The sequence below is a fragment of the Triticum aestivum genome, chromosome 3A, assembly GCF_018294505.1.
Source record: "Triticum aestivum cultivar Chinese Spring chromosome 3A, IWGSC CS RefSeq v2.1, whole genome shotgun sequence".
Taxonomy (NCBI): Eukaryota; Viridiplantae; Streptophyta; class Magnoliopsida; order Poales; family Poaceae; genus Triticum; species Triticum aestivum.
The window spans coordinates 421,472,493-421,493,074 of NC_057800.1; the positions used below are offsets into that span (position 1 = coordinate 421,472,493).

At 43.6% G+C, this 20,582-nt stretch overlaps 1 protein-coding gene and 1 long non-coding RNA gene across 3 annotated transcripts; one reads left to right on the top strand and one right to left on the bottom strand.

The window, feature by feature from the left end:
• Positions 1–4,624: 4,624 nt before the first annotated feature.
• On the bottom strand, positions 4,625–11,380 carry LOC123061483 (factor of DNA methylation 1). The gene is made up of 7 exons (XM_044484605.1): positions 11,072–11,380; positions 10,189–10,967; positions 9,878–10,059; positions 7,599–7,688; positions 7,224–7,511; positions 6,925–7,137; positions 4,625–5,074 (listed from the first exon to the last, which is right to left on the bottom strand). The coding sequence occupies exons 1-7, from the start codon at positions 11,095–11,097 to the stop codon at positions 4,847–4,849; spliced, it is 1,806 nt and encodes a 601-aa protein (XP_044340540.1). The 5' UTR covers positions 11,098–11,380; the 3' UTR covers positions 4,625–4,846.
• Positions 11,381–16,861: 5,481 nt separating this feature from the next.
• LOC123061484 (uncharacterized) lies at positions 16,862–20,565 on the top strand. 2 transcript variants are annotated; one of them, XR_006429070.1, is made up of 5 exons: positions 16,862–17,436; positions 17,591–17,833; positions 18,047–18,122; positions 18,616–18,764; positions 19,691–20,565. It is a non-coding gene; the product is annotated as an uncharacterized lncRNA (long non-coding RNA). The 2 variants fall into 2 exon arrangements; XR_006429069.1 differs by having other exon boundaries at positions 16,866–17,436; positions 17,677–17,833.
• Positions 20,566–20,582: the final 17 nt, after the last annotated feature.

Sequence of the window (20,582 nt, forward strand, 5' to 3'; positions counted from 1 at the left end):
TCTCGTCGAGACGAATATAATGATAAAATCGGATTTTTATTCAGATTTTTTATTTAGGATAAAATATTTTTTAAGTCTGAAAACCAAAAAGATTCCTGCTGATGTTATCTATTTTGACGTGACAAAATGGATGATAATGAAGGCGTTTGGTCCATGTTGCTTCGTGCCATACGTGTGACACTTACCATTTAGGTATAGGAAACAACCCCACCCGGAGTTCAGGCCGCGCCGCCTCCTCCTCTCGACCAAGGTCGACCTGCACGACTATGGGGTCAAGCTCCACCGCGCCAACTCCCCAGATAATGATGGGAGTGAAACCATGGACGGCCACATGTACGTGTGTCGTGTCATGTCTGCGGCCAGCACGAGCCGCCAGCCGAAGGAGTGGAAGGTCAGCGGGAAGATGATGTTCCGGAGGACCCAGACCGTAGGCGCGCCAAGGTATCCAACTCCTCTACATGGGCCACCACAGCGAGTACTGCCTCGCGGAGCACCTGTGGGCCTGCGAGGACCAGTCTGAGTCTTACGTGCTTTGACTAACCATGTTCCGTGCCAGGTATAGGGAGGACGGGGAGCCCACCACCACGGCCGACCGTCCGGCTCACTCATACGAGGTCCCCGGTGACTATGACAGGTGTTGTGATGCCCAAACCTTCTCTGGATGTACAAAGTGCGCACTTAAGCTCTTGGACTTAGGTCGTGTTTAGTTGCGAAGTATTTTTAAAGTATTTCAAGAATACAATGATATTTTAAAATACTATGGTTTTAAATACTTTAAGGTGTTTGGCTCTAGTTAAAATTGTATAGTATTATAAACTATAGTATCCATAAAACTATAGTACTTTTGCAGTATTAAAGAATGAGGCTGAGACCTCTTTTTAAAAAATTGAGAAACGCAACAAAGGCCTTGTCTTAGCGGTGGCCTATTACAACGATGTATATTTTGATTGCCAAACATGCCATTGTTTCCACGATACTTAAAAAACTGTTGGCTTCATATCTCTGGTCTTTAGTTTTTAGTCTCTAGTCTCTAGTCTCTAATCTTTAGTCTCTAGTCTCTAGTCTCTAGTACTAGTACATCAATTTTTAAACATGGAGTACCCGTTCACCGTGTTCTAGAAGCAAAACCTTAGCCGTCGATTTGTTACAGCAGGTGAATCTCCACTGTTTATCAATACCAAGACTCGATTATCCAACGACTGATGTTTCCTGGATTCGCGTTGTACGGCCGCGCGCCAAAACGCTGCCAATCTGGATCTTCTAGAGTTTTCAGGGACGTGTTGTTGGCCTGCAGCCATAGCGGTCTGCTGCAGTGAGGAATTAAATATTCCAACAACGAGTAATTACATGCACAGGCTCGAACTATCTTCTAAATATCTGGACCAAGAGTACTCCCTCCGTTCTAAATATCTGGACCAAGAGTACTCCCTCCGTTCTAAATATCTGGACCAAGAGTACTCCCTCCGTTCTAAATATTTGTCTTTCTAGATATTTCAACAAGTGACTACATACGGAACAAAACGAATAAATCTACACTCTAAAATATGTCTACATACATCCGTATGTAATAGTCATTTGAAATGTCTAGAAAGACAAATATTTAGAAACGGAGGGAGTAGAAGCTAGCAGCCTATACTACTACAGGAGCAATTTACATCTCACGGAGTGCTACAGGCATGGAAGCATTTTTTACTTTCTCAAAAGAAGTAGCGTGCTGTAGAAAAGACTTTACACATTTTTGTTTGCAGGTGAAGAAAAGGGTGTACACATGGCAATATTGCTGGTCGCTGAGAGAAATATTCGAAAAACCTGTAGAAAATTTTGATTTTGATTTGACTTTATTATTCTTAATAGGATGTTAAGTTATTTAACACACTGTGAGGTTGAGGATACACAAAGGAAATATATTTTATAAGAAACCTCTGATTTAAAGGTGTGAAAATTACTGCATCAAACTAATTTACTATATATTTCAAATTTGAATTTTAAAAATATTTCCCAAGCATGTCAATAATAATAACATTTCTCTTGGAAAGAATGTATACTTTTTCTAAAGCATTCTCCGTATAGGAATTCATTGTGCTACTGTTGTTTGATGTGAAGAGCAAAAAAAAAAAAGTTTCCATGAGTTCCCACTCGAAAACACAAGTACTTTTGAAATTTGCATGATAGTTTTATCATAAGATAGACGATTTAGTTTGAATGATTAGTATTGTGATTATTCATAATAATCTAACGTGCAAAGCACGTACATATTACTAGTAAACTACAGTATTCATTGTCGTCGGTATAAAAAAACTGTAGTATCGGAATATTGAGGTTTTACAAAAACATTGCTTTCAAACAGAGCCTTAGTTTGCAGTTGCACCCTTTGCGGTGCTGCTGTTCCCATACCTGAAAAGAAATATGTGAACAGAAAATTTCCACACTGCATAGTCCTATACTTTCAGAAATAATGACCATAAGGGGATTAGCTTGTTGAAATTATTGTTTTCATGGGTTATTACTTTATGCTCATGCTAAATACATTCATTTGAGCGTAAGTAATTCCTGACGGAAGTACTATTTGTTTTATTTGTAACATGTTCCATGTCTACTCTTTTTTTAACGAGCTCTCCAATATTTGCAGTTGTGAATTAATTTATAGGATAACATGATAATTTTGTATTGATTAAATGTTGGTGCCACAGAGAAATTTAGGGGAAGGACATTATAACAAGGAAATGACATGTACTCCCTAGAAGTTGGTCCATAACTTTATGTGAGATGAGATGCAAGAATGGGACACACTTCATACCCCCCCCCCCTCTCCTCGGCCACCGAAGTCCTTTGACCCATCCTAGGAAATTGATTGGACGCCATGGAGTCGTTGAACATGCATGTGTGGACAACTCAATACGTGTCGATATGCCTAAGCGACTTCATAGGCCACCCGCTACCACCTAGCAACCCCCCCCTCCCTTGTCGTCGGAGGATGATGCCCGCTAGTTGAAGGTGGCTGCGGCGCGCTCCTGCTCTCGTCCTGTCCTCCCCATCCTACCATGCTTCCTCGACCCCTTTAACGTCAATGATGCTCCTCACTAGACACGATTCTGCTAGAACTACCTCATCCTCGCCATCTCTATGGCTTTTCACCATAAATCCGGGCCTCCCTGCGGGTAGGCCTCCTTAATTGAATGGACATGTTCAATCTCCTACTCATCTAGCAGCAACAGAGGTCCCCTTGACCCTGTGTTGTGCCCATCGGCATGTCAGGGTGCCAGATCCAACTAGCCTGCCCCGCGTGCGCGGTGGCCTCTACTCGGGTATGTGTACAATGACATGCAACCCCCTTGCTCTACCCCTCGTGTGTGCCATCTTCAGGTGGTTTTCGGTTCCCGTCGACTACATCGGCGTGGTGCAAGGTGCAACGACCATGGCTTCGTTGAGTTGTCTCGATTGTAGCGGTGTGTCGATGTGAGTGGTTGGGTTTGATTGGGGTGGTCTCTAGAAAAATGCATGCACGAACCTCGTGTTTGAGCGACCGCGGCGACACTCCTTAGCATCGCACCCCTCCTTGGGGGTGCAGTCATGGAGCTCCACATTGGTGTTGCTTTTCTTCCTACCCACTAGGTGATTCTGGGTGAAAGCTTCGCGACAACGATGCCTATGTGTGTCCTCCACACTAGTGTTGTTTTTCCTCCTGCCCACTGGGTGATTGTAGGTGAAAGTTTCGCGACGAGGATGTCTATTGGTGTCCAACCCCCCCCCCCCCCCCCCTCAGACATCGCACAGGAACCCCGTCCAACGAGGTTGCAAAATATGTTGTTATTCCGCAAAAGAAGTAATGTTGTTTCCATGGATAGAGATCCGGTTTCAATAAGCATATGGAAAGTTTCATTTGCGTGCATCCAGCATGAATTGAACCCATAAATTACCAACATAAACATATCACATAGATAGCATGGAAGCAAAATATACAATTAGATGATAATGAACTAACGATTATCAATCGAACTGCATAGACGTTCCGTCGTATTTAATCCATTGACAATTGAATTTTTGTAGGGTGTTATCATTGGGTAAAACACTCTTTATTTATTTTAACACAAAATGACCAAGAGCTATTTGCAAATTACAACACCAGATCTTGGAAGAGCAGAACAGAGAGAAGAGAAGCTGCAGGAAAGAAAGAAACAAAGGGGTGAAGTGAGAGGTGCAAGCGCCTAGCAGCGAAAGAACTGGAGACGGGGTAGGGTTGTTTGATCTTGGCAGGTGAACACTGTTACGCTGAGCTGAGCTGCGCAGAGTAGTATAGTCTCCTTCCTCCTGTACATGAAACAGGCAGGATTTTGAATGCATTCTTTTCCACAAGAATTGTGTTCAACGACAGGGTTGCTCTCAACTGTGACAACCAGGTTTAAAAATGAACCAGGAGTGATTATTCCAGCAACAAATATTGGACTCTCAACGTAATCCTAGAAATACGTACAAGCCTGGGATAAACACAAGATAAAATCATGTGCTTGCAATGGTTTTCCTGCTATAACTAGTACACAATATCAGGATAAGCATGGTTCCAGCAAGCCATTCTTGGGATCGTTAGGCATGTCGAGCACCAAGCAGTCACCAGGCTGCATTGAAATCAACAAACTAGTAGCCGTTCATTCATACAAGCACGTAGCTTGGCACGAAATAGATTATCCTAAAAGGGCGGTTCACAATCTCCAAGTACTAGCATTCATGTCAATGCTACACCAAGCTGAATAATCCAAGGAAACCTAGACAACTAAACGTTTACCAACATTCATGAGGAAAATAACAGAAACACACTTCTAGTTCACTACAGGAATCTAGATATCTGGGCTCAGCGCTTCCTCTTCTGTGTGCGCCACTGTCTCAGGACGTACTGGACAGCTTCTTTGAGAGTTGCTTTCCTCTTCTCTTTGAAGTTCCACAGCTCGGGTACAGGATAGCGGCCACTAGGGTTATACTCGTTAACTTCAAGCAGAGCCTTTGTTACCAAGCCATACACTTCTTCGCCATACTCTTCTTTCAGTTCTCGCAGCTTCTCATCATCCTCGCGGAGAATTTCCTAGCGTCAATGCACGCACCATTAGATAAATATTCTCCTCCATTCTAAACATGCAAGATAAACAGAGCAATAACAGCTTCAAAATTTCACACTCCACAAATATGCCTAAGCTGTTAATTTAGAAAAGTATTGATACAGGAATTGCATAGTGTCTAAATGTTCCCTGAACATTAAATGTAAGCACGGTACAAAAGATAATGGTGAACAAAAACAATTTATGCGTGTTAGAAATGATGTAAAACACACCTACTTCATTATATCGTAATGCACCACTGCACAAAACTATACTATTAAATATACATACACAAGGACTTTTCCATGCCCATCAAACAAGTATGCTACAGAAAGTTCAGGAAGAACATTGTTTGCAAATGGCAGCAAGCTTTGAGCTCCAAGTATCATGTATCATGTCAAATTTCAACAGCCAAGACACAAGATGTGTCCAACTTAGCCAAGCTAGGAACTAAGAATGAACATCTAACTTACCAAGGAATATCATAAGGGGTCCCTATCATAAACTTCTAGGAGTGGGAAGTTATTAGCATCCATCAATATGTGTACCGAGTGGCAAGCATTTTACTGGTAAGAAGTTTGGTTGCCCCACACACTACTCCACGGGCAAATATAGATGTATTATGTTCTGATTTCCGAAAGCTGGTGAATTACATAACTTAACTGGTATAGAACTCACCATCAGCTTTAGAGAAAATTCAGAGATGGAAGAAAGCAAGTCTAGAGTACATAGAAATCAACATTTTTTCAGTTAGATGCTATACATCTCAATCAAGAGCAGCTAACATCAACATAAAGTTTTGCCCTCAGGAACTCAATAATGTTGCTTTCCTAGCACTGAAGTAGCATAAATCTATGCATATGACTGAACTCTCCCCAAGCTACAAAATCAAGTAGATGAAACTTAGCTAACCTACACATAAGCATACATATGGCTAAATTTTGAGATTCCTTCATCACACATCCGTTGAATACTTGCTATGGCACAGCTTAATTGACTGGCTAATTGGTTAATTGTAAAAAACCGTCATGTGGTAGCTCACATCCACACCACGACATGAAAAACAAGATATTATAATTTCCATGAAGAACTAGATTATATTTATATAACACAAGAATATAGCCCCTTGGCTGGTGCCACTTAATGGCTGATTGTTTCTTGGGTTCCTCCTCTCCTTTTTCGCATGTAATGGAGGACCAAGGATGTAATAGATGGAGGAAACAGAATGGATCTGAATTGGTAATGCAACTAATGTTTGTCAGATTATTTGGAGCCTTAACTCGATAACTCCACAATGCTTGTATTATGGTGGTATTCTTTCTCTTGCTACCTACAGTTGATAATGATTTGATCAATAGATATGTATTTTCCATTTTTTTATTATTAATGTGGGAATTTCTGCTATTTTTGTCATTAGATTAATATAAGAATATCTAGGTATCTCCAAATTTCAGCTCTTGCCATAGTTTACTTATAAATAGAATTGAACTATGTTAAGGTTTGCAGAATAGAAAATTCACTGTGAAATTGATTGCTCAAGGCTACATCCTACTCCCTCCGTTCCCGAATATAAGGTGTATTGGTTCCCGTGCAAGTCAAACATTTGAATGTTTGACCAAGATTATAGAATAAAATAACAACATCTGCAATACCTAATAGAGAAAACATGAAACTACTTTCATGATGCGTATTGTGGATACTTATATATTTTTTCTAAAAACTTGGTCAAACAGGCACTCGTTTGACCTTTGAAAAAACAAATACACCTTATATAAAGGAACGGAGGGAGTATTAGAGAACAGCAAGTGCATAAAAGCAAGAGTGAAGATATTATTACCTTCTCTTTGCCTTCATCCACGATAACTTTAAAAGGGTGCCATTCTGGATCTTTAATCTCCTCCTCCCACTTTGAACAAAGAATGGAAGCAGTAACGCCTGCATCTTCTTTTGACATTTTATTTTTGCAAGCAATCGCAAATGATTTCAGATCAAGATCACCCATTCTTTTAATTCCTATAATTCCTCGGCCAGTTGTAAGATCCCGCAAACCCTGCAGGTGTATGCAATAGATAGCTCTGCAACGTAATTCAAACATAATACGACAAGTGCAAGTACTCAATTAATGAGGAAACTTACATCTATTAGCTTCTTCCGAGCATCTTGCAACTCATCATTGCTTATCCTTTCCTTCATAAGTAGAGTATGGTGGAGCGATTCCATTGCATCCATTTCATCATACTTTTCCTGAAGCTCGGCACTAAGTTCATCTATCTTCCTTTTTGATTCGGAGTCTTCCACACCTGGCATATGCTTCATCACTTCCAATTTTCCCTGCATCTGTTTTATTTCTAACTCAAGCTTCTGTTTGGCATCCAGTTTCTGCTCTAACTTGATAATCTCATTTAGAGCAGCTTGTTTCTCCCTCTGCAATTTTCATTTTCAGCACAGTAAGACAGTCATATAAATTAGTATCTCAGAACCTCAAGTGAAAAAAAAATATGAAGGACAAACCTTGTGTTTTTCCACAAGCTTCAGCACATTTTCATCCGCCCTCTGTTGCTCCGATGTTGCCATCTTAAGATATTTTGCTTTCATTTCATTCTGTATAAACCACAACAGTCTGATATGAGTTTTATGCAGGAAACCTGGAGGGGGGAGGGGGGGTTACCTAAAGGTGCCTCCATTTTGTACCTGGCACCAAGCCCTCTCTAAAAGTAAAATAAACAAGTTCCATGCATTTTGCTGAAATTATCCTACTGTTAAACCTTCTGCATTGTATTGTTGTCCGACAGCAAAATGTAGAATTACAACAAAAATAGAAAAAATACAATGATAAGAATCTACTATTATTAAAGCAACAGAAACTGAATGGTGAAGATCCATCAATTTAAGGTTCGAAATTTGGTCGATAGAGATTCATCAACATCAACTAAACAACAAAAACTAAGACAATCTACGTACGAAACCTTAGACCAATTCCAGCTGACAACAGTGCTCGGAACAGAACTGTACGATAAAACTTGGAAATAATTTCTGTACATCTGAATCAGAATCCCACACGCTTACTCCTCTAAAAAACAAGAGCATTTACGCTTGAACCATTTTAGGAATCCGGATAGGGATAAGTCATGCATGCATCTAAATAATATAAGGTGTACTCCTCGCAAATAATCAGAGCCCACACACTTGAATCAGCTTAGGAGTCCAATTAGGAAACAGCATACATCTCAATTTGTACCACACATCAACTTTAGGCTACTACTCGTAGAACTTTGAGCAGAGTAAAAATGAATAGTAATGTCAAACCGATCAAGTTATTGCAAAAAATAAAACCATGCATCTCAAAACTACACATCAAACACAAGAAAGCGGGCTACTACAGTACTACTCTTACAATTGTGTAGATGTGCGAGGAAAGTGCAAAAAAAATGTCAGTAGATCTTGACCGAACTATAGAGAAAATACTTTCTGCAGATTCAATAGCGATAGTAGTACAGACTATGTTAAGAAAGAAAGGTTTACACCATTTACCTACATGCAGCAAAATGATAGCAGCTTAGATTACTTGTAAAAATTGAATATCTACACCACATATTTTGATGAGACATGACTAGATTACTTCTAGGTAATAAAAAACACTACACAGATTATTTTGATGGATGGCGTTCTAGATTAATTTATGCACTAGAAGAAATTATCTTCATACGGCATTTATTTTGGTAAAATCAGACTGTAACGGTGTAGATTACTATAAATTGTGTAAATCTGATAGAAGAGCAACACAGGCCAGCAATGTTAGATCTAAGTACATGCATAGGGTGCATAGTTGCATAACCATGCATGCATGTATGGATTGGCGGCCAAAAGTTTACAGCAGATAAAAAGACAGATAAGTGGTAGATTGGAAAAAAGTCAAAAGTTTAAGTATGTATAAGGACAACATACAAGACATGGATGCTATCAGGTAAGAACAACTGGTAGATCGATGTTAATGCATTGTGTGTACGAGCGAGAACATATCGCATGTAGAATGCAAAACGGCGTCATTGTTGCAAAAGTAAATTCAAAACAACAAATCGCGTTTAGTATCTAACATGTAGTTTCAGCCGTGCTAAATAATATAAGCCGATGCAATACAACATGTGTACGGCAGGAGAAAAAACTACCACGAGGGCAGATATTGTAGCAATCTTGAATAGACATAGCCCAGATAATCGTATGCCTTAGATGGGTTGATCACATAAACAACTAGAGTAACATGAGAATGCATGGAAGCATCTGAAGGCATGATATTTGCATTAGATAAAAAGACAACTAAAAACAACATAGCACAATGTTTATGTACTAGCAACCCACATTTAAAGTTACTTGATGGCGGAGAACTGGGAAAAATATATTCTCAAAAAGATAGAGAACACAAGATAAACATGAGTGGATGAGGAAAAATTAGAGGTTAGTAAGAAAGCTTGTTGTTCTGTAATGCTAACAGTCTTCCTTTTGTCAACTAAAATACACTGGCTAGTGACGACCATTATTTTCTATATTCAAAAGATAAACAAATATTAAAAAAATGTGACATGAATTGAATCGTGGATCGTTCATTCACAAATAGGAGGGAGAGGAAAATACCAATATAATGCTATGTAACAATTCAGGCTAGTTACTAGTGAACAGAAAGATGTTATGTAAAAGAAGCACAGAAACAATCAACCATCCTCCAGAACAAACAAAAGGAGAGGACCCATAAAACTAACTTCCATTATTCTTTATGGGAGACATTGGGCACACACCTTTTCCTTCTCTTTCTCAAGGTTCCTTCTGTCTGAGTCACTACGCACAGCAAGTTCATCAAGCTGCCTGGATTTTATTTCGAGATCCTGCATCTTGGACTCCAGTTCTGAACGGAGCCTCTGATTCTCATTGATGATCATCTGAGAATGCTTACGAGCAAGTTGCTGCATCTTGTGTATTTCTGGTGACAATGCAGGTTCAAAAGACATTAAATAACTGAAATGACCCCATGCTCAAAGGAGAAAAATGCATATATATGTTCTTATACCATAAGAACAGAACATAAAAAGAGCAAAAGAAGGAAACAAACCATCATTGTATCTCTGGAGGACCTGCTCCTTTTCTTCCATCACCTTGTCAAGTGAGTTGGTCGTCTCATTGTACTTGCATTCAAGTTCTTGGACATGCTTGGCCTTTACCTCAATTTGGCTGGCTAAATTAGCTACCAGTTTGTCGGTTTTGCGTGTTCCTTCATTCTCAAGTTCCGCAACAGTTTTCAAATCACCATTTTTTTGCAGATGCTCCCCGATTGGCCCCAGAGTTCTTTGATCATCAGCCCTTGCAACCCATCCAAACATCTTCGACCCTCGATACCTGCGTGCCTCCCAGTCCCGTTTGCTATATCCTTCCGCCTCGAAGTGATTTTCAAACTTGAAGGCATTGCAGAAGCAAGCATAGTCTTTTCCAAACTCAACGATAGCATATCCCGTGTGGCCTCTGTGATTCCACAAAGGAATAACCTTCTGGGGGCAAAATCGCGAGAGCTGCTCCTTCAAGCGGTTGCCACTTTCCCCAACCTGGCGGCCGCCTTTCCACTCGGTAGGCACATTGACCAGCACACCCATCCATGGCCAGACGAATTGCTCATCTCTGTCCTGAAGAGGACGGGGCACCACAGCCTTGAGCCGCGACGACGGCGGCGGCTCCGACGACTCTGGCAATTCATCCTTGACGCGCTTGGCGGGGACGCGGTGGGTCGGCCTGTCTCTCCCGTGCCGATGAGCATCTGAGCCTGCTCCGGTTGCGTGACGACGAGGTGGGCTATCTCTGCTCGGATCGCTCCTCCGAAAACCTCTTTCCTTGCGAATCCTACAAAAATCGGAGAACAAAGGCAGTAAATTGCAGCTGCCGTGTTCCTTGGTCTCGCGAAATCTGAAGAGAAGATACGGAAAGAGGGTTTGGGCATGACGTACCGTTCAGATGCGTCGCCGGAATCCATGGAGATGGAGGGCCGCCCACCAGCCTGCCGACGGACGCCGCCGCCACCAACAACCTAGGGTTTTAAGGCGCGGCGAGGATCAGTCCAATGTCCCGCGGAAGAAGGGGAAGGAGGAGTTGGTCCACGGATGAGGAAGCGAGTCGGAGGGCTTGGCCTCGGCGGCGTCGAGTCGCCGCCTAGCTGTAGGCTGTAGGGCGCTGTAGACGGGCAGGGAGGGCAGCAGGAGGGGGCAAAGCGGAGAAGCAGATGATCACGTGATGGAGGAGGCGAAAGGCCGAATGGGTGACGAAGGCACTGATTGAGCAGGCAGGACCGCCTCGGCGTTCTGCTCCCGTCGACTGTCGACGTGTCGACATGTTATTAGCGCACTATAATCCTACCCTTTTCCTCAAACAAAAAAAAACTAGTACTACCTTTTTTTTAGCTGACTACTAGTAGTATGAGTACTTTTTTTAAGAAACAGAGCCGGTGCGCCGGCCCAAGCGCTCGGCCGGACGCACGCCAACCACGAGATCCTCCACGATCGTGCGTCGCACACTTGTGCCCAACTAACCTTTTTTTTCTTACGGACCCGCAATCACTTCTTATCCATCCACGCACTTTTCTCGCTTTCCCATCACGGTCTTCGTCTTCCTCGCGCTCTCCCGCAAACAACTTGCACTCCTCCATCATGGCCCTCGTCGGCCCTAGCTCCGCCCACCCTAAAGGACCCTCACCAAAGCTGCTCCATCCCCAAGCACGCACACCCTTGTGCATCCCTGCTCCATTTGTTGACTGTGCAGCTGTGCTGGGCGGGAAACGGCTGCATGCAACCATGGTTGCTACAAACGACGAGCTCGGGCGACACTGGTGCATGGCCGGCGTGAAACTTATTCAACCGACGTCGCGAGGGGGGTGTTGCGACCGTTGATGTGAGATGCTGGAACCAAGCGATGAAGGAGCTGCGACCCGCGGCAGAATTTGCTACAACCAAATACAGCGAGGGCATGACCCACGACGGCAGCGACATAGTTTTTGATGCAAACTTCATCAGTTTTTGCTACTACCGATGTCTGTAATTGCTAGCACCGACGATGGCATTTGCTACATCCTTCACGATGATGCCGCGACCTCGACGACGGCGATGACGTTTTTTCGCTGCAACCGCCTATGGCAAAAGCTACCACCGGCGAGTTTTTACTACAAACAATGTGGATTAGCAGTGACCCGGGTCGGCGGCCACGACATTTTGCTGCAACTGTTGTCGGTTTTTGCTACTCCCGGCGTCGTTGTTTGCTACATGCTTCACAACTTAGCTACGACGTGCGACGATGGCGGCGTCGTTTTTGCTACAACTACCACTGGATTTTGCTACATCCGTTCATGGATTAGCTACAACCCGCGACAGGGCGACGACGTTTTGCTGCAACTATACTTCGGTTTCGCTACCACCAGCGAAGACTTTTGCTACATCCATTTAAATGGAGTTCATTGGCAGCCATCGTTCGTTTGACCCTGCAAGCGCGTCGACGGATGGAAAAAAGCTTCAATCGGTATGAGGAAAAGCTTCAACCAGCATGAGAAAAAGCTTCCACTGGGTGCGAGTGGCGACACTGAGTGATGCGGTCGGAGGCATGATGGTGTGGCGACGGGCGTGCTATGACGACGACGACTAGGTGCTGCAACTACAGATACGTCGAGCGTTTTGCTACGACGGCGTCGTTTTGCTACGAGTGGAGGCGAGGAACCGACGAGGACGGGGATGCGAAGGCGACCACCACCGATGAAGGCGGCGTCCTATGGAACCGACGGAGTCAGCCGGCAGCAACGAGGGCGGCGACTGGCAGCGACGAGCAGCACGACGTGGACGGCCGACGAGTTGGCTTACGTATTTAGAAACATGGGGCTGCTCGGGATGAACTTGACAGGCTGTTTTTTAGTAGCGAAACAGTTGGAAAAGAAGGAATCGTGTGGCTGTTATAAACCGAATCGTATATACACGGTTAGACCGGCCAAATTTTCGGCCGGCGGACCGACGCGTATCACTTGCTTTTTTTAGCTGGCGTATTGCTACTTGGAACAGGCAACAGGAGCTCCGCGTTACAAAGGCCATGTTTTTATGGACAAGCAGGAAAAATGACTTTTACGTGGCAATGTTGGAACACATCAAAACTACGTGCACAAACTACTTCCCCCCCACTTGCTTCCTCTAATCTAGATAAAAAAACTAAATGATTAGAGCTGAGTCGTACGCATAGTGTTTAAATCATCTCCTATTTTGTATTTATTATGTTGGATTTGGACTAGTGATGATGATCATATTATGGATTCAAATACCAGATTAAATCGCATCAAATTCTCAAATTCTAATATGGCGCGTTAGCGTATCGAAACCGGACATCATGGATGTTAAGGCTAGATACTGGTTCATCTTGTAGATGACTTTAACAAAAGAGATCATTGGCATGTTGGACCCCGAATAACTAAGGAACATTCCCTTGGGGAGGTGGTCCTAGCGATCAACTCATTCCCCTGTGTATTATGATCCAATGAACATTGTTGTTCTCTAGAGGGAATCCTCGGCAAGGAGACCCGACATTGCCGTTGTTGTTCATACTCACCATGGAGGTACTGCACTACATGTTCACTCATGCGGAGAGATCGGGCTGGTTGGCACCTTTGGGTGGCAGAGGGTTGAGCCAGCGCTAGTCTATCTTCGCCGACAACGTAATGTTGTTCTTGAGGCCCAATCAGATGGATATCACGGTCTGTTCTGCAATTCCAGAAGATTTTGGGGAAGCATCCGACCTTCGAACGAATACACAAAAGTGCCCGGTCATCCCAATCAGATGCTCGGCCAAGGACACAGACAGGTTGACTGCGGACTTGGGATGCCCTCTGGGTTGCTTTCCCTACCGGTACCTGGGCCTTCCACTCTACATCAGGAAGGCGCAGTTCCAAGGAATCGTAGATGGCATCCAGAAGAAACTTCCAACATGGCGGGCGGCTTCGATGGATAAGTCAGACCGGCTCATCCTTGTGCAATCGGTCCTGAGTGCCATGCCGGTCCATTCAACGCTTGCTATGGAGGTGCCTCCAGAAGTGGTCACCTCTATCATGAGAATCTGCAGAAGCTTCTTTTGGGTGGCTCGGGACCGTGCAAGTGGAGGCAGCTATGCTGTCGCATGGGAGACCGTGTGCACACCGAAGTGGACAGCATGCCTTGCTCTCCCAAATCTAAAGTGGATGAGTGCGGCCTTGATGACGTGATGGCTATGCCTAAAAAGAGTGGACGGTGAGAGACCGTGAACTGAGTTTGAGATTTCAGTCCCCTCAGGATCCATGGCCATCTACAGATCGGCGGTGTTTGTGGATATAGGGAGCGGCACGAACACGTACTTCTGGGAAGACAGGTAGTTGGAGGGGGCGAGAGTACGGGAGGTTGCGCCAAAACTCTATGACTGGGTTCGAGCTCAGGTGAGAGCATCCAGGACGGTGCAGGAGGCCTTGGCCAGAGCATGGCCCCATGACATTGGTCCTGATTTGAATGCAGAGGGATTGGCGGAGTACCTTGCGCTATGGGAGTGCATATCAGTTATGGATCAAAACCCGGAGTTGGAGGACCGCATGCGATGGGTGTGGGAGCCTTCTGGCACCTTCTCAGTCAGCTCGGCATACCATTGCAAGTTCTTTGGATGGATGAAGGACCCTGCTACCACAGTCAGCTAGGAAAACTACGCTCCGCTTCGATGCAAGATATTTGCTTGGCGTGCATTCAAGAACCGTTGTTGGACATCCGATCGTTTAGTGCGAAGAGGCTTGCCGCATCAAAGAGGTATGCCCTTTGTGTGATCAACTACCGGAAACCATGGATTATCTGTTGGTGGCGTGCATCTTCACGAGGACGATTTGGCATAGAGTGTGGGCAGCTTGGGGAAGGCCAGAGTGGACACCAGGGGAGGAGGGTCAGCTAGTCTCTTGGAGCTCATCCCTAGATGAGGACATATGATGCTGCAAGGAGCTCAATTCCATTCTCCTCCTGGTTATGTGGGAGACGTGGAAGCACAGGAACTCAATAGTCTTTGATAGTGCGACTTTGTCGGCAAATAGACTTCTGGGTAGGATCGTTAAAGAGGGTAAGGCCTAGTGTATTGCTAGGCTGCTGAGCCAAGGGCTCTTTTTGTTCTTCGATAGGTTGTCTACGTGGGTGAGTAGCGAGGAGTATACGTATCTCTCGGCCTTGTGCCATCCTTGTAAAAACATGGCGGGCCCCCCCCTTTTTCTTCTATGAATATGAGATATGCATGCTTGTGCGTATTCTAGAAAAAAGAAGATTCTCCAAATTGGGGGGGGGGGGGGGGGGTTCTCTGTATTGTATCATGCTACTTGTGAGCTTTGTTGGGATTTCCTCAAAGAGAATAGGACGATGCAATACAGTAGAGATAAGTATTTCCCTCGGTTAAGAACCAAAGTTATCAATCCAATAGGAGAACCACGCGAAACCTCGTTAACATCACCTACACACCAAAGAGCAAATACTTCCACCCAACACGATCAAGGGGGTTGTCAATCCCCTCGGCGGTTATTTGCAAGGATCAAATTTCATAGTGGTAGGTAAATAGATAAATTGCAAAATAAAATAATGAAGGAAATATGCCCTAGAGGCAATAATAAAGTTGTTATTTTATATTTTCTTATATCATGATAAATTTTTATTATTCATGCTAGAATTGTATTAAATCGGAAACTTGATACATGTGTGGATACATAGACAAAACACCGTGTCCCTAGTAAGCCTTTACTAGACTAGCTCGTTAATCAAAGATGGTTAAGTTTCCGAACCATAAACATGTGTTGTCATTTGATGAACGGGATCACATCATTAGGAGAATGATGTGATGGACAAGACCCATCCGTTAGCTTAGCATATTGATCGTTCAGTTTTATTGCTATTGCTTTCTTCATGTCAAATACATATTCCTTCGACTATGAGATTATGCAACTCCCGAATACCGGAGGAATACCTTGTGTGCTATCAAACGTCACAACATAACTGGGTGATTATAAAGATGCACTACAGGTATCTCCTAAGGTGTTTGTTGGGTTGGCATAGACCGGTATTAGGATTTGTCACTCCGAATATCGGAGAGGTATCTTTGGGCCCTCTCGGTAATGCACATCATAAAAAGCCTTGCAAGCAAAGTGACTAATGAATTAGTTACAAGATGATGTATTACGGAACGAGTAAAGAGACTTGCCGGTGACACGATTGAACTAGGTATGTGGATACCGACGATCGAATCTCGGGCAAGTAACATACCGATGGACAACGGGAATAACATATGTTGTCATAACGGTTCAACCGATAAAGATCTTCGTAGAATATATAGGAGCCAATATGAGCATCTAGGTTCCGCTATTGGTTAGTGACCGGAGAGGTGTCTCGGTCATGTCTACGTAATCTCGAACCCGTAGGGTCCGCACGCTTAACGTTCGGTGACGATTTAGTATTATATGAGTTATATTATTTGGTGACCGAATGTTGTTCGGAGTCCCGGATGAGATCACAAACATGATAAGGACTCTCCAAATGGCCGAGAGGTAAAGATTGATATATAGAACGATAGTATTCGGACACCAAAAGTGTTCCGGAGGATATTAGGTACATATCGTGTCACCTGAAGGGGTTCCGGGCACCCCAACAAAGATATAGGCCTTATGGCCAAGAGAGGGATAGACCAGCCCACAAGGGGCTGGTGCGCCCCATATCTCTACTACTATTAAAAGAGCCAACAAGAAGGGGCAGAGGAAAACTGCCCTCCCTCCCACGATAAACAACACAATCGGGGCGACGACGCGTCTTCGGGAGAGGATGAGAGGAGAGGGGAGGACAAGGAGAGGCCTGGCGGCGGCTAGGGAGGTGCTCGCCGGCGAGCGGGCTCCGGCGGCCGCCTGGCGCGCGGAGTTGGATCGGGGCGCTTCCCCGCGGCCGCGACCGTACTCGCGACGCCACCTACCCCGCCGCCTGCCGCTCCTACCCACGGGACGCTACCGCTCCGCTCCTCCTCCCAACGCGACGCTGCCAGCCCCAAGAGCGCCCACCCCGTCGGCCCTTCCCGTCACCCGGTCGCTGCAGCAGTGCCCTCCTGATGGCCCTCGCCGGCCCTCCCCGCCGTCTCCGCGTCGTACACGCCGTCTCCCAATCCGCAGCCAGGGGACACGCCAGCGCGCTCCCGGTGGCCCTCGCCAACCCTCCCCGCAGTCTCCGCGTTGTACCCGCCGTCTCCCCAATCCTCAACCAGGGAACACGTCAAGAATCTTCAGTCACGCGGCCGCCGCGCCGGAGGTCTTCCATCTCAGGTTTGTTTTGTTTACGGTATTTCCAAAGTGATGTGCTGTTTCAACTTTTGTTCCAAAGCTCCTCAAATTGATGCAACCAAGGGTATGTCATGGATGAACGTTCTAGATTCTGAAGTTTATTGTCGTCGTTCTAACTTCATTTGTAATTTTTCAGCGATGCACATCTTTACTGTCGAGTTTATAGTCATCAAGCAGTCCTTAATTTTAAGATGATATCAACATTTATATTCCTGGTTATAGGGTGTTGTCAAGAATTTCATCACACCCACTACTTTCCCACCGAGGTAGTTTCCGCCTCCACTCTCCAGCCATGCACAAGTGTCGTCACCTACATCTCCTCTATGCGTTCCTGTCTCTCCATTCCGCACGAGGATGCAGTCATCACATCCTTGAGTAGGTAATTCATCAACTGATGGCTTTTCTCCCTGCTGTGACTTGCATCTTTCTACCTTGCTTCAAATTTAACCTGATTGGGACTGTTTGATTGAATGTCAAATAAAGATCAACTTTATCTCTGATTGATTCATGGAAGTGCAAGCTGAATTATATTATGAATATTCTGATTATTACTTACAAGTGATATTCTAACACACTGTCTTTGGTTTAATAGTTTGCAGGTGTTTCTTGTAGTGATGTTAACCCCATAAAAAAGGACTCGCAGGTGGACATCTGATATAAATAATCAGGTACTTCTCTCTCATTATCAAATTCAATGGATGTACTGGTTGTTTAAAACTGAACTATCAACACTTTATTCTCTTCTTTTCTCCTATCACATGATATATAACAAAGTATTTGATGCCATTTATTACCTTAATCCTGTCATAAGACAGTCTTATTTTCTGGTCATGGAATGAGAGATTGCACTGCTTATACAGGATATCTTTCAAGCCTTGCAATTTTTATTGACATATTTTATAAATGAGTTATAGGTAGTTGGAATTTTCACTGACATATTCTAATGGTATTCGGATTGCACTCTTGCTGCCTCTTGATTTTATATGCTTAGAGTAATATCCACCCATCATGTTCAAGCAATTTCTCTGGTGCTAAATCAATCCCAAAAAATGTCACCAATGTGTAAAAAAACAAAATGACTATGTTCTTTTAAGTTTCTTCTGAATATGATTGTTATCCCTATTTGTAGATTGTTGACACCCTGCCCTGTTACATGTACAGTGGAAGACTTCTCTTTTTGATTGACTCTGCATCTAAAGAAGAGTAAGCATGTAGAGGAATTGGTGGTCCACCTTGCTGCTGCAAATGGACTGCCCGATTTTATCCATGTGTTGGACTAGATGATATTTGATGATTTGAACCTTGCAACGGTACGGTTTCCACAACACTATGTATGATCTAAACAATGGCTGAAAATATTTATTGGAGCATTTGTTTCAAACAAATTTGTTGAAGATATTTCTAATATTTTAGTGCATTTGATATATTTTAGATAGTACTGCTTCAATGTGGTGTGGTACAGTTTGCCTTCTGTTATAAAGTTCACACACTTCTAAAAAAATATGCAAGATAATTTTCCTTTCAGCTAGCAAATGGGTTAAATTCATGTACACATCAGTAGGGATGAAAATGGAGTGGAAACTTTCGGTTTTTCCGGAGGAAATATGAAAACAGAAACGAAAATTTGCAAAATGGAAGTGGAAATGGAATTTTTTTATGCGGAAACAGAAACAAAAACGGAACGGTGTTTTCCGGTGGAACATGCATGGAAATGGAACTTTCCGTTTCTGTGAGTATGAAATTTCTGTTTTATTATACACCTATAGCTGCTTTGTAGCCCAACCACTAAAGAGAACACTATGACACAATTAGTAGAATGGATCTAAGGCCAAACTTTTACTACCACACATGTACTCAGCTTGACCTATACGCAATTGTCCGGTACTACTACAATATTATGCTAAGTTGCTAACATAATGATATTATTTTGTAGCAATGTTAACAACTCATTAAATTTGTTTGTTTTTGTGTGTATTTCTCTATAATTCAAGGGGTTTTTAAGTTCTGATCAATGCCTATTTATGTTTCCGTATCTGCTTTGTATTCGCTCCGTGTCTGTTTCCGGTAGTATCTGTTTCCGGTAGTATCTGTTTCCGTATTTATTTCCGGGGTTTTTGTATTCGTTTCCGCTTCTGCAAAAAAATATGAAAACAAATATGATAGCACTCAGTTTCGTCCGTTTCCGCTCCGTTTTCATCCCTACACATCAGCACTCAGTTTAAGTTTTGAACTGCAGGGGCGTGAGACTGCAGCATGCTGTGTACATAAGCAGGGAGTTGAGGGGCAGAACTGAAGGTAGACTCAGGTGCAGTTATCCACTCCTTCTTGCTTTCACTAGAAGAGCGTATTACGCGGTGAAAGCAAGATCATGCTGTACAGGCATGCAGCTGTGAGAAATACAGTGATGGCTCCGTCTGAGTTCTCTAGCCCTCTGCAATTACAGGTTTGGGTGCACACTCCGCAGATGATGATGGTTCAGCAGAGATAGCATTGCTCTGTGTTACATAACTATGTTCTGTCAGTCAAGTATCGTTACGATGCAATAGGCAGAGGCTTCAAAATCATCTGCGGAGTAAGCGATAGGAAGCCGTTGTGCAATAAATGTGCTCATATAGACGAACGCCGTTGGTACAAAATCTCGATCACATCGGCCCATATCATCAGCGCACATCAGAGCCGGCTTACCAATGTCGGATGTCATCGGTTTTATTACTCCACAGATGTGGGTCATCGGCCAAGAGAAAAGATGGGATAACAAATATTATGGATACAAGATGGCAGCATATAACTTTGCAATTTTATGATTTGTGATCCGGTAGATTTTTGCCATGCGGAGGGCTGATGATTCTGGCTATATGCACTGGAGTTTAAGCCATGTTTGTGAACTAATTAGATATCTATCTATGTGAATTTGGAGATACATATGTGTTTAAGATGATTTGAGAGTGCCCTTACCGGTCATGCTATGTTCTAATTTGTGTTCCTTTTTTACTTAACTGACATGTATTTTCACCATTAAATGTAATAATTACTATTGGCTGTGTTCCATAGTGCAATACACAATGAATGGGATTTTCCTTGGCATGAGATGAGATGCCATCGAATTACTAAGTTTTGTTTGGTTGTCT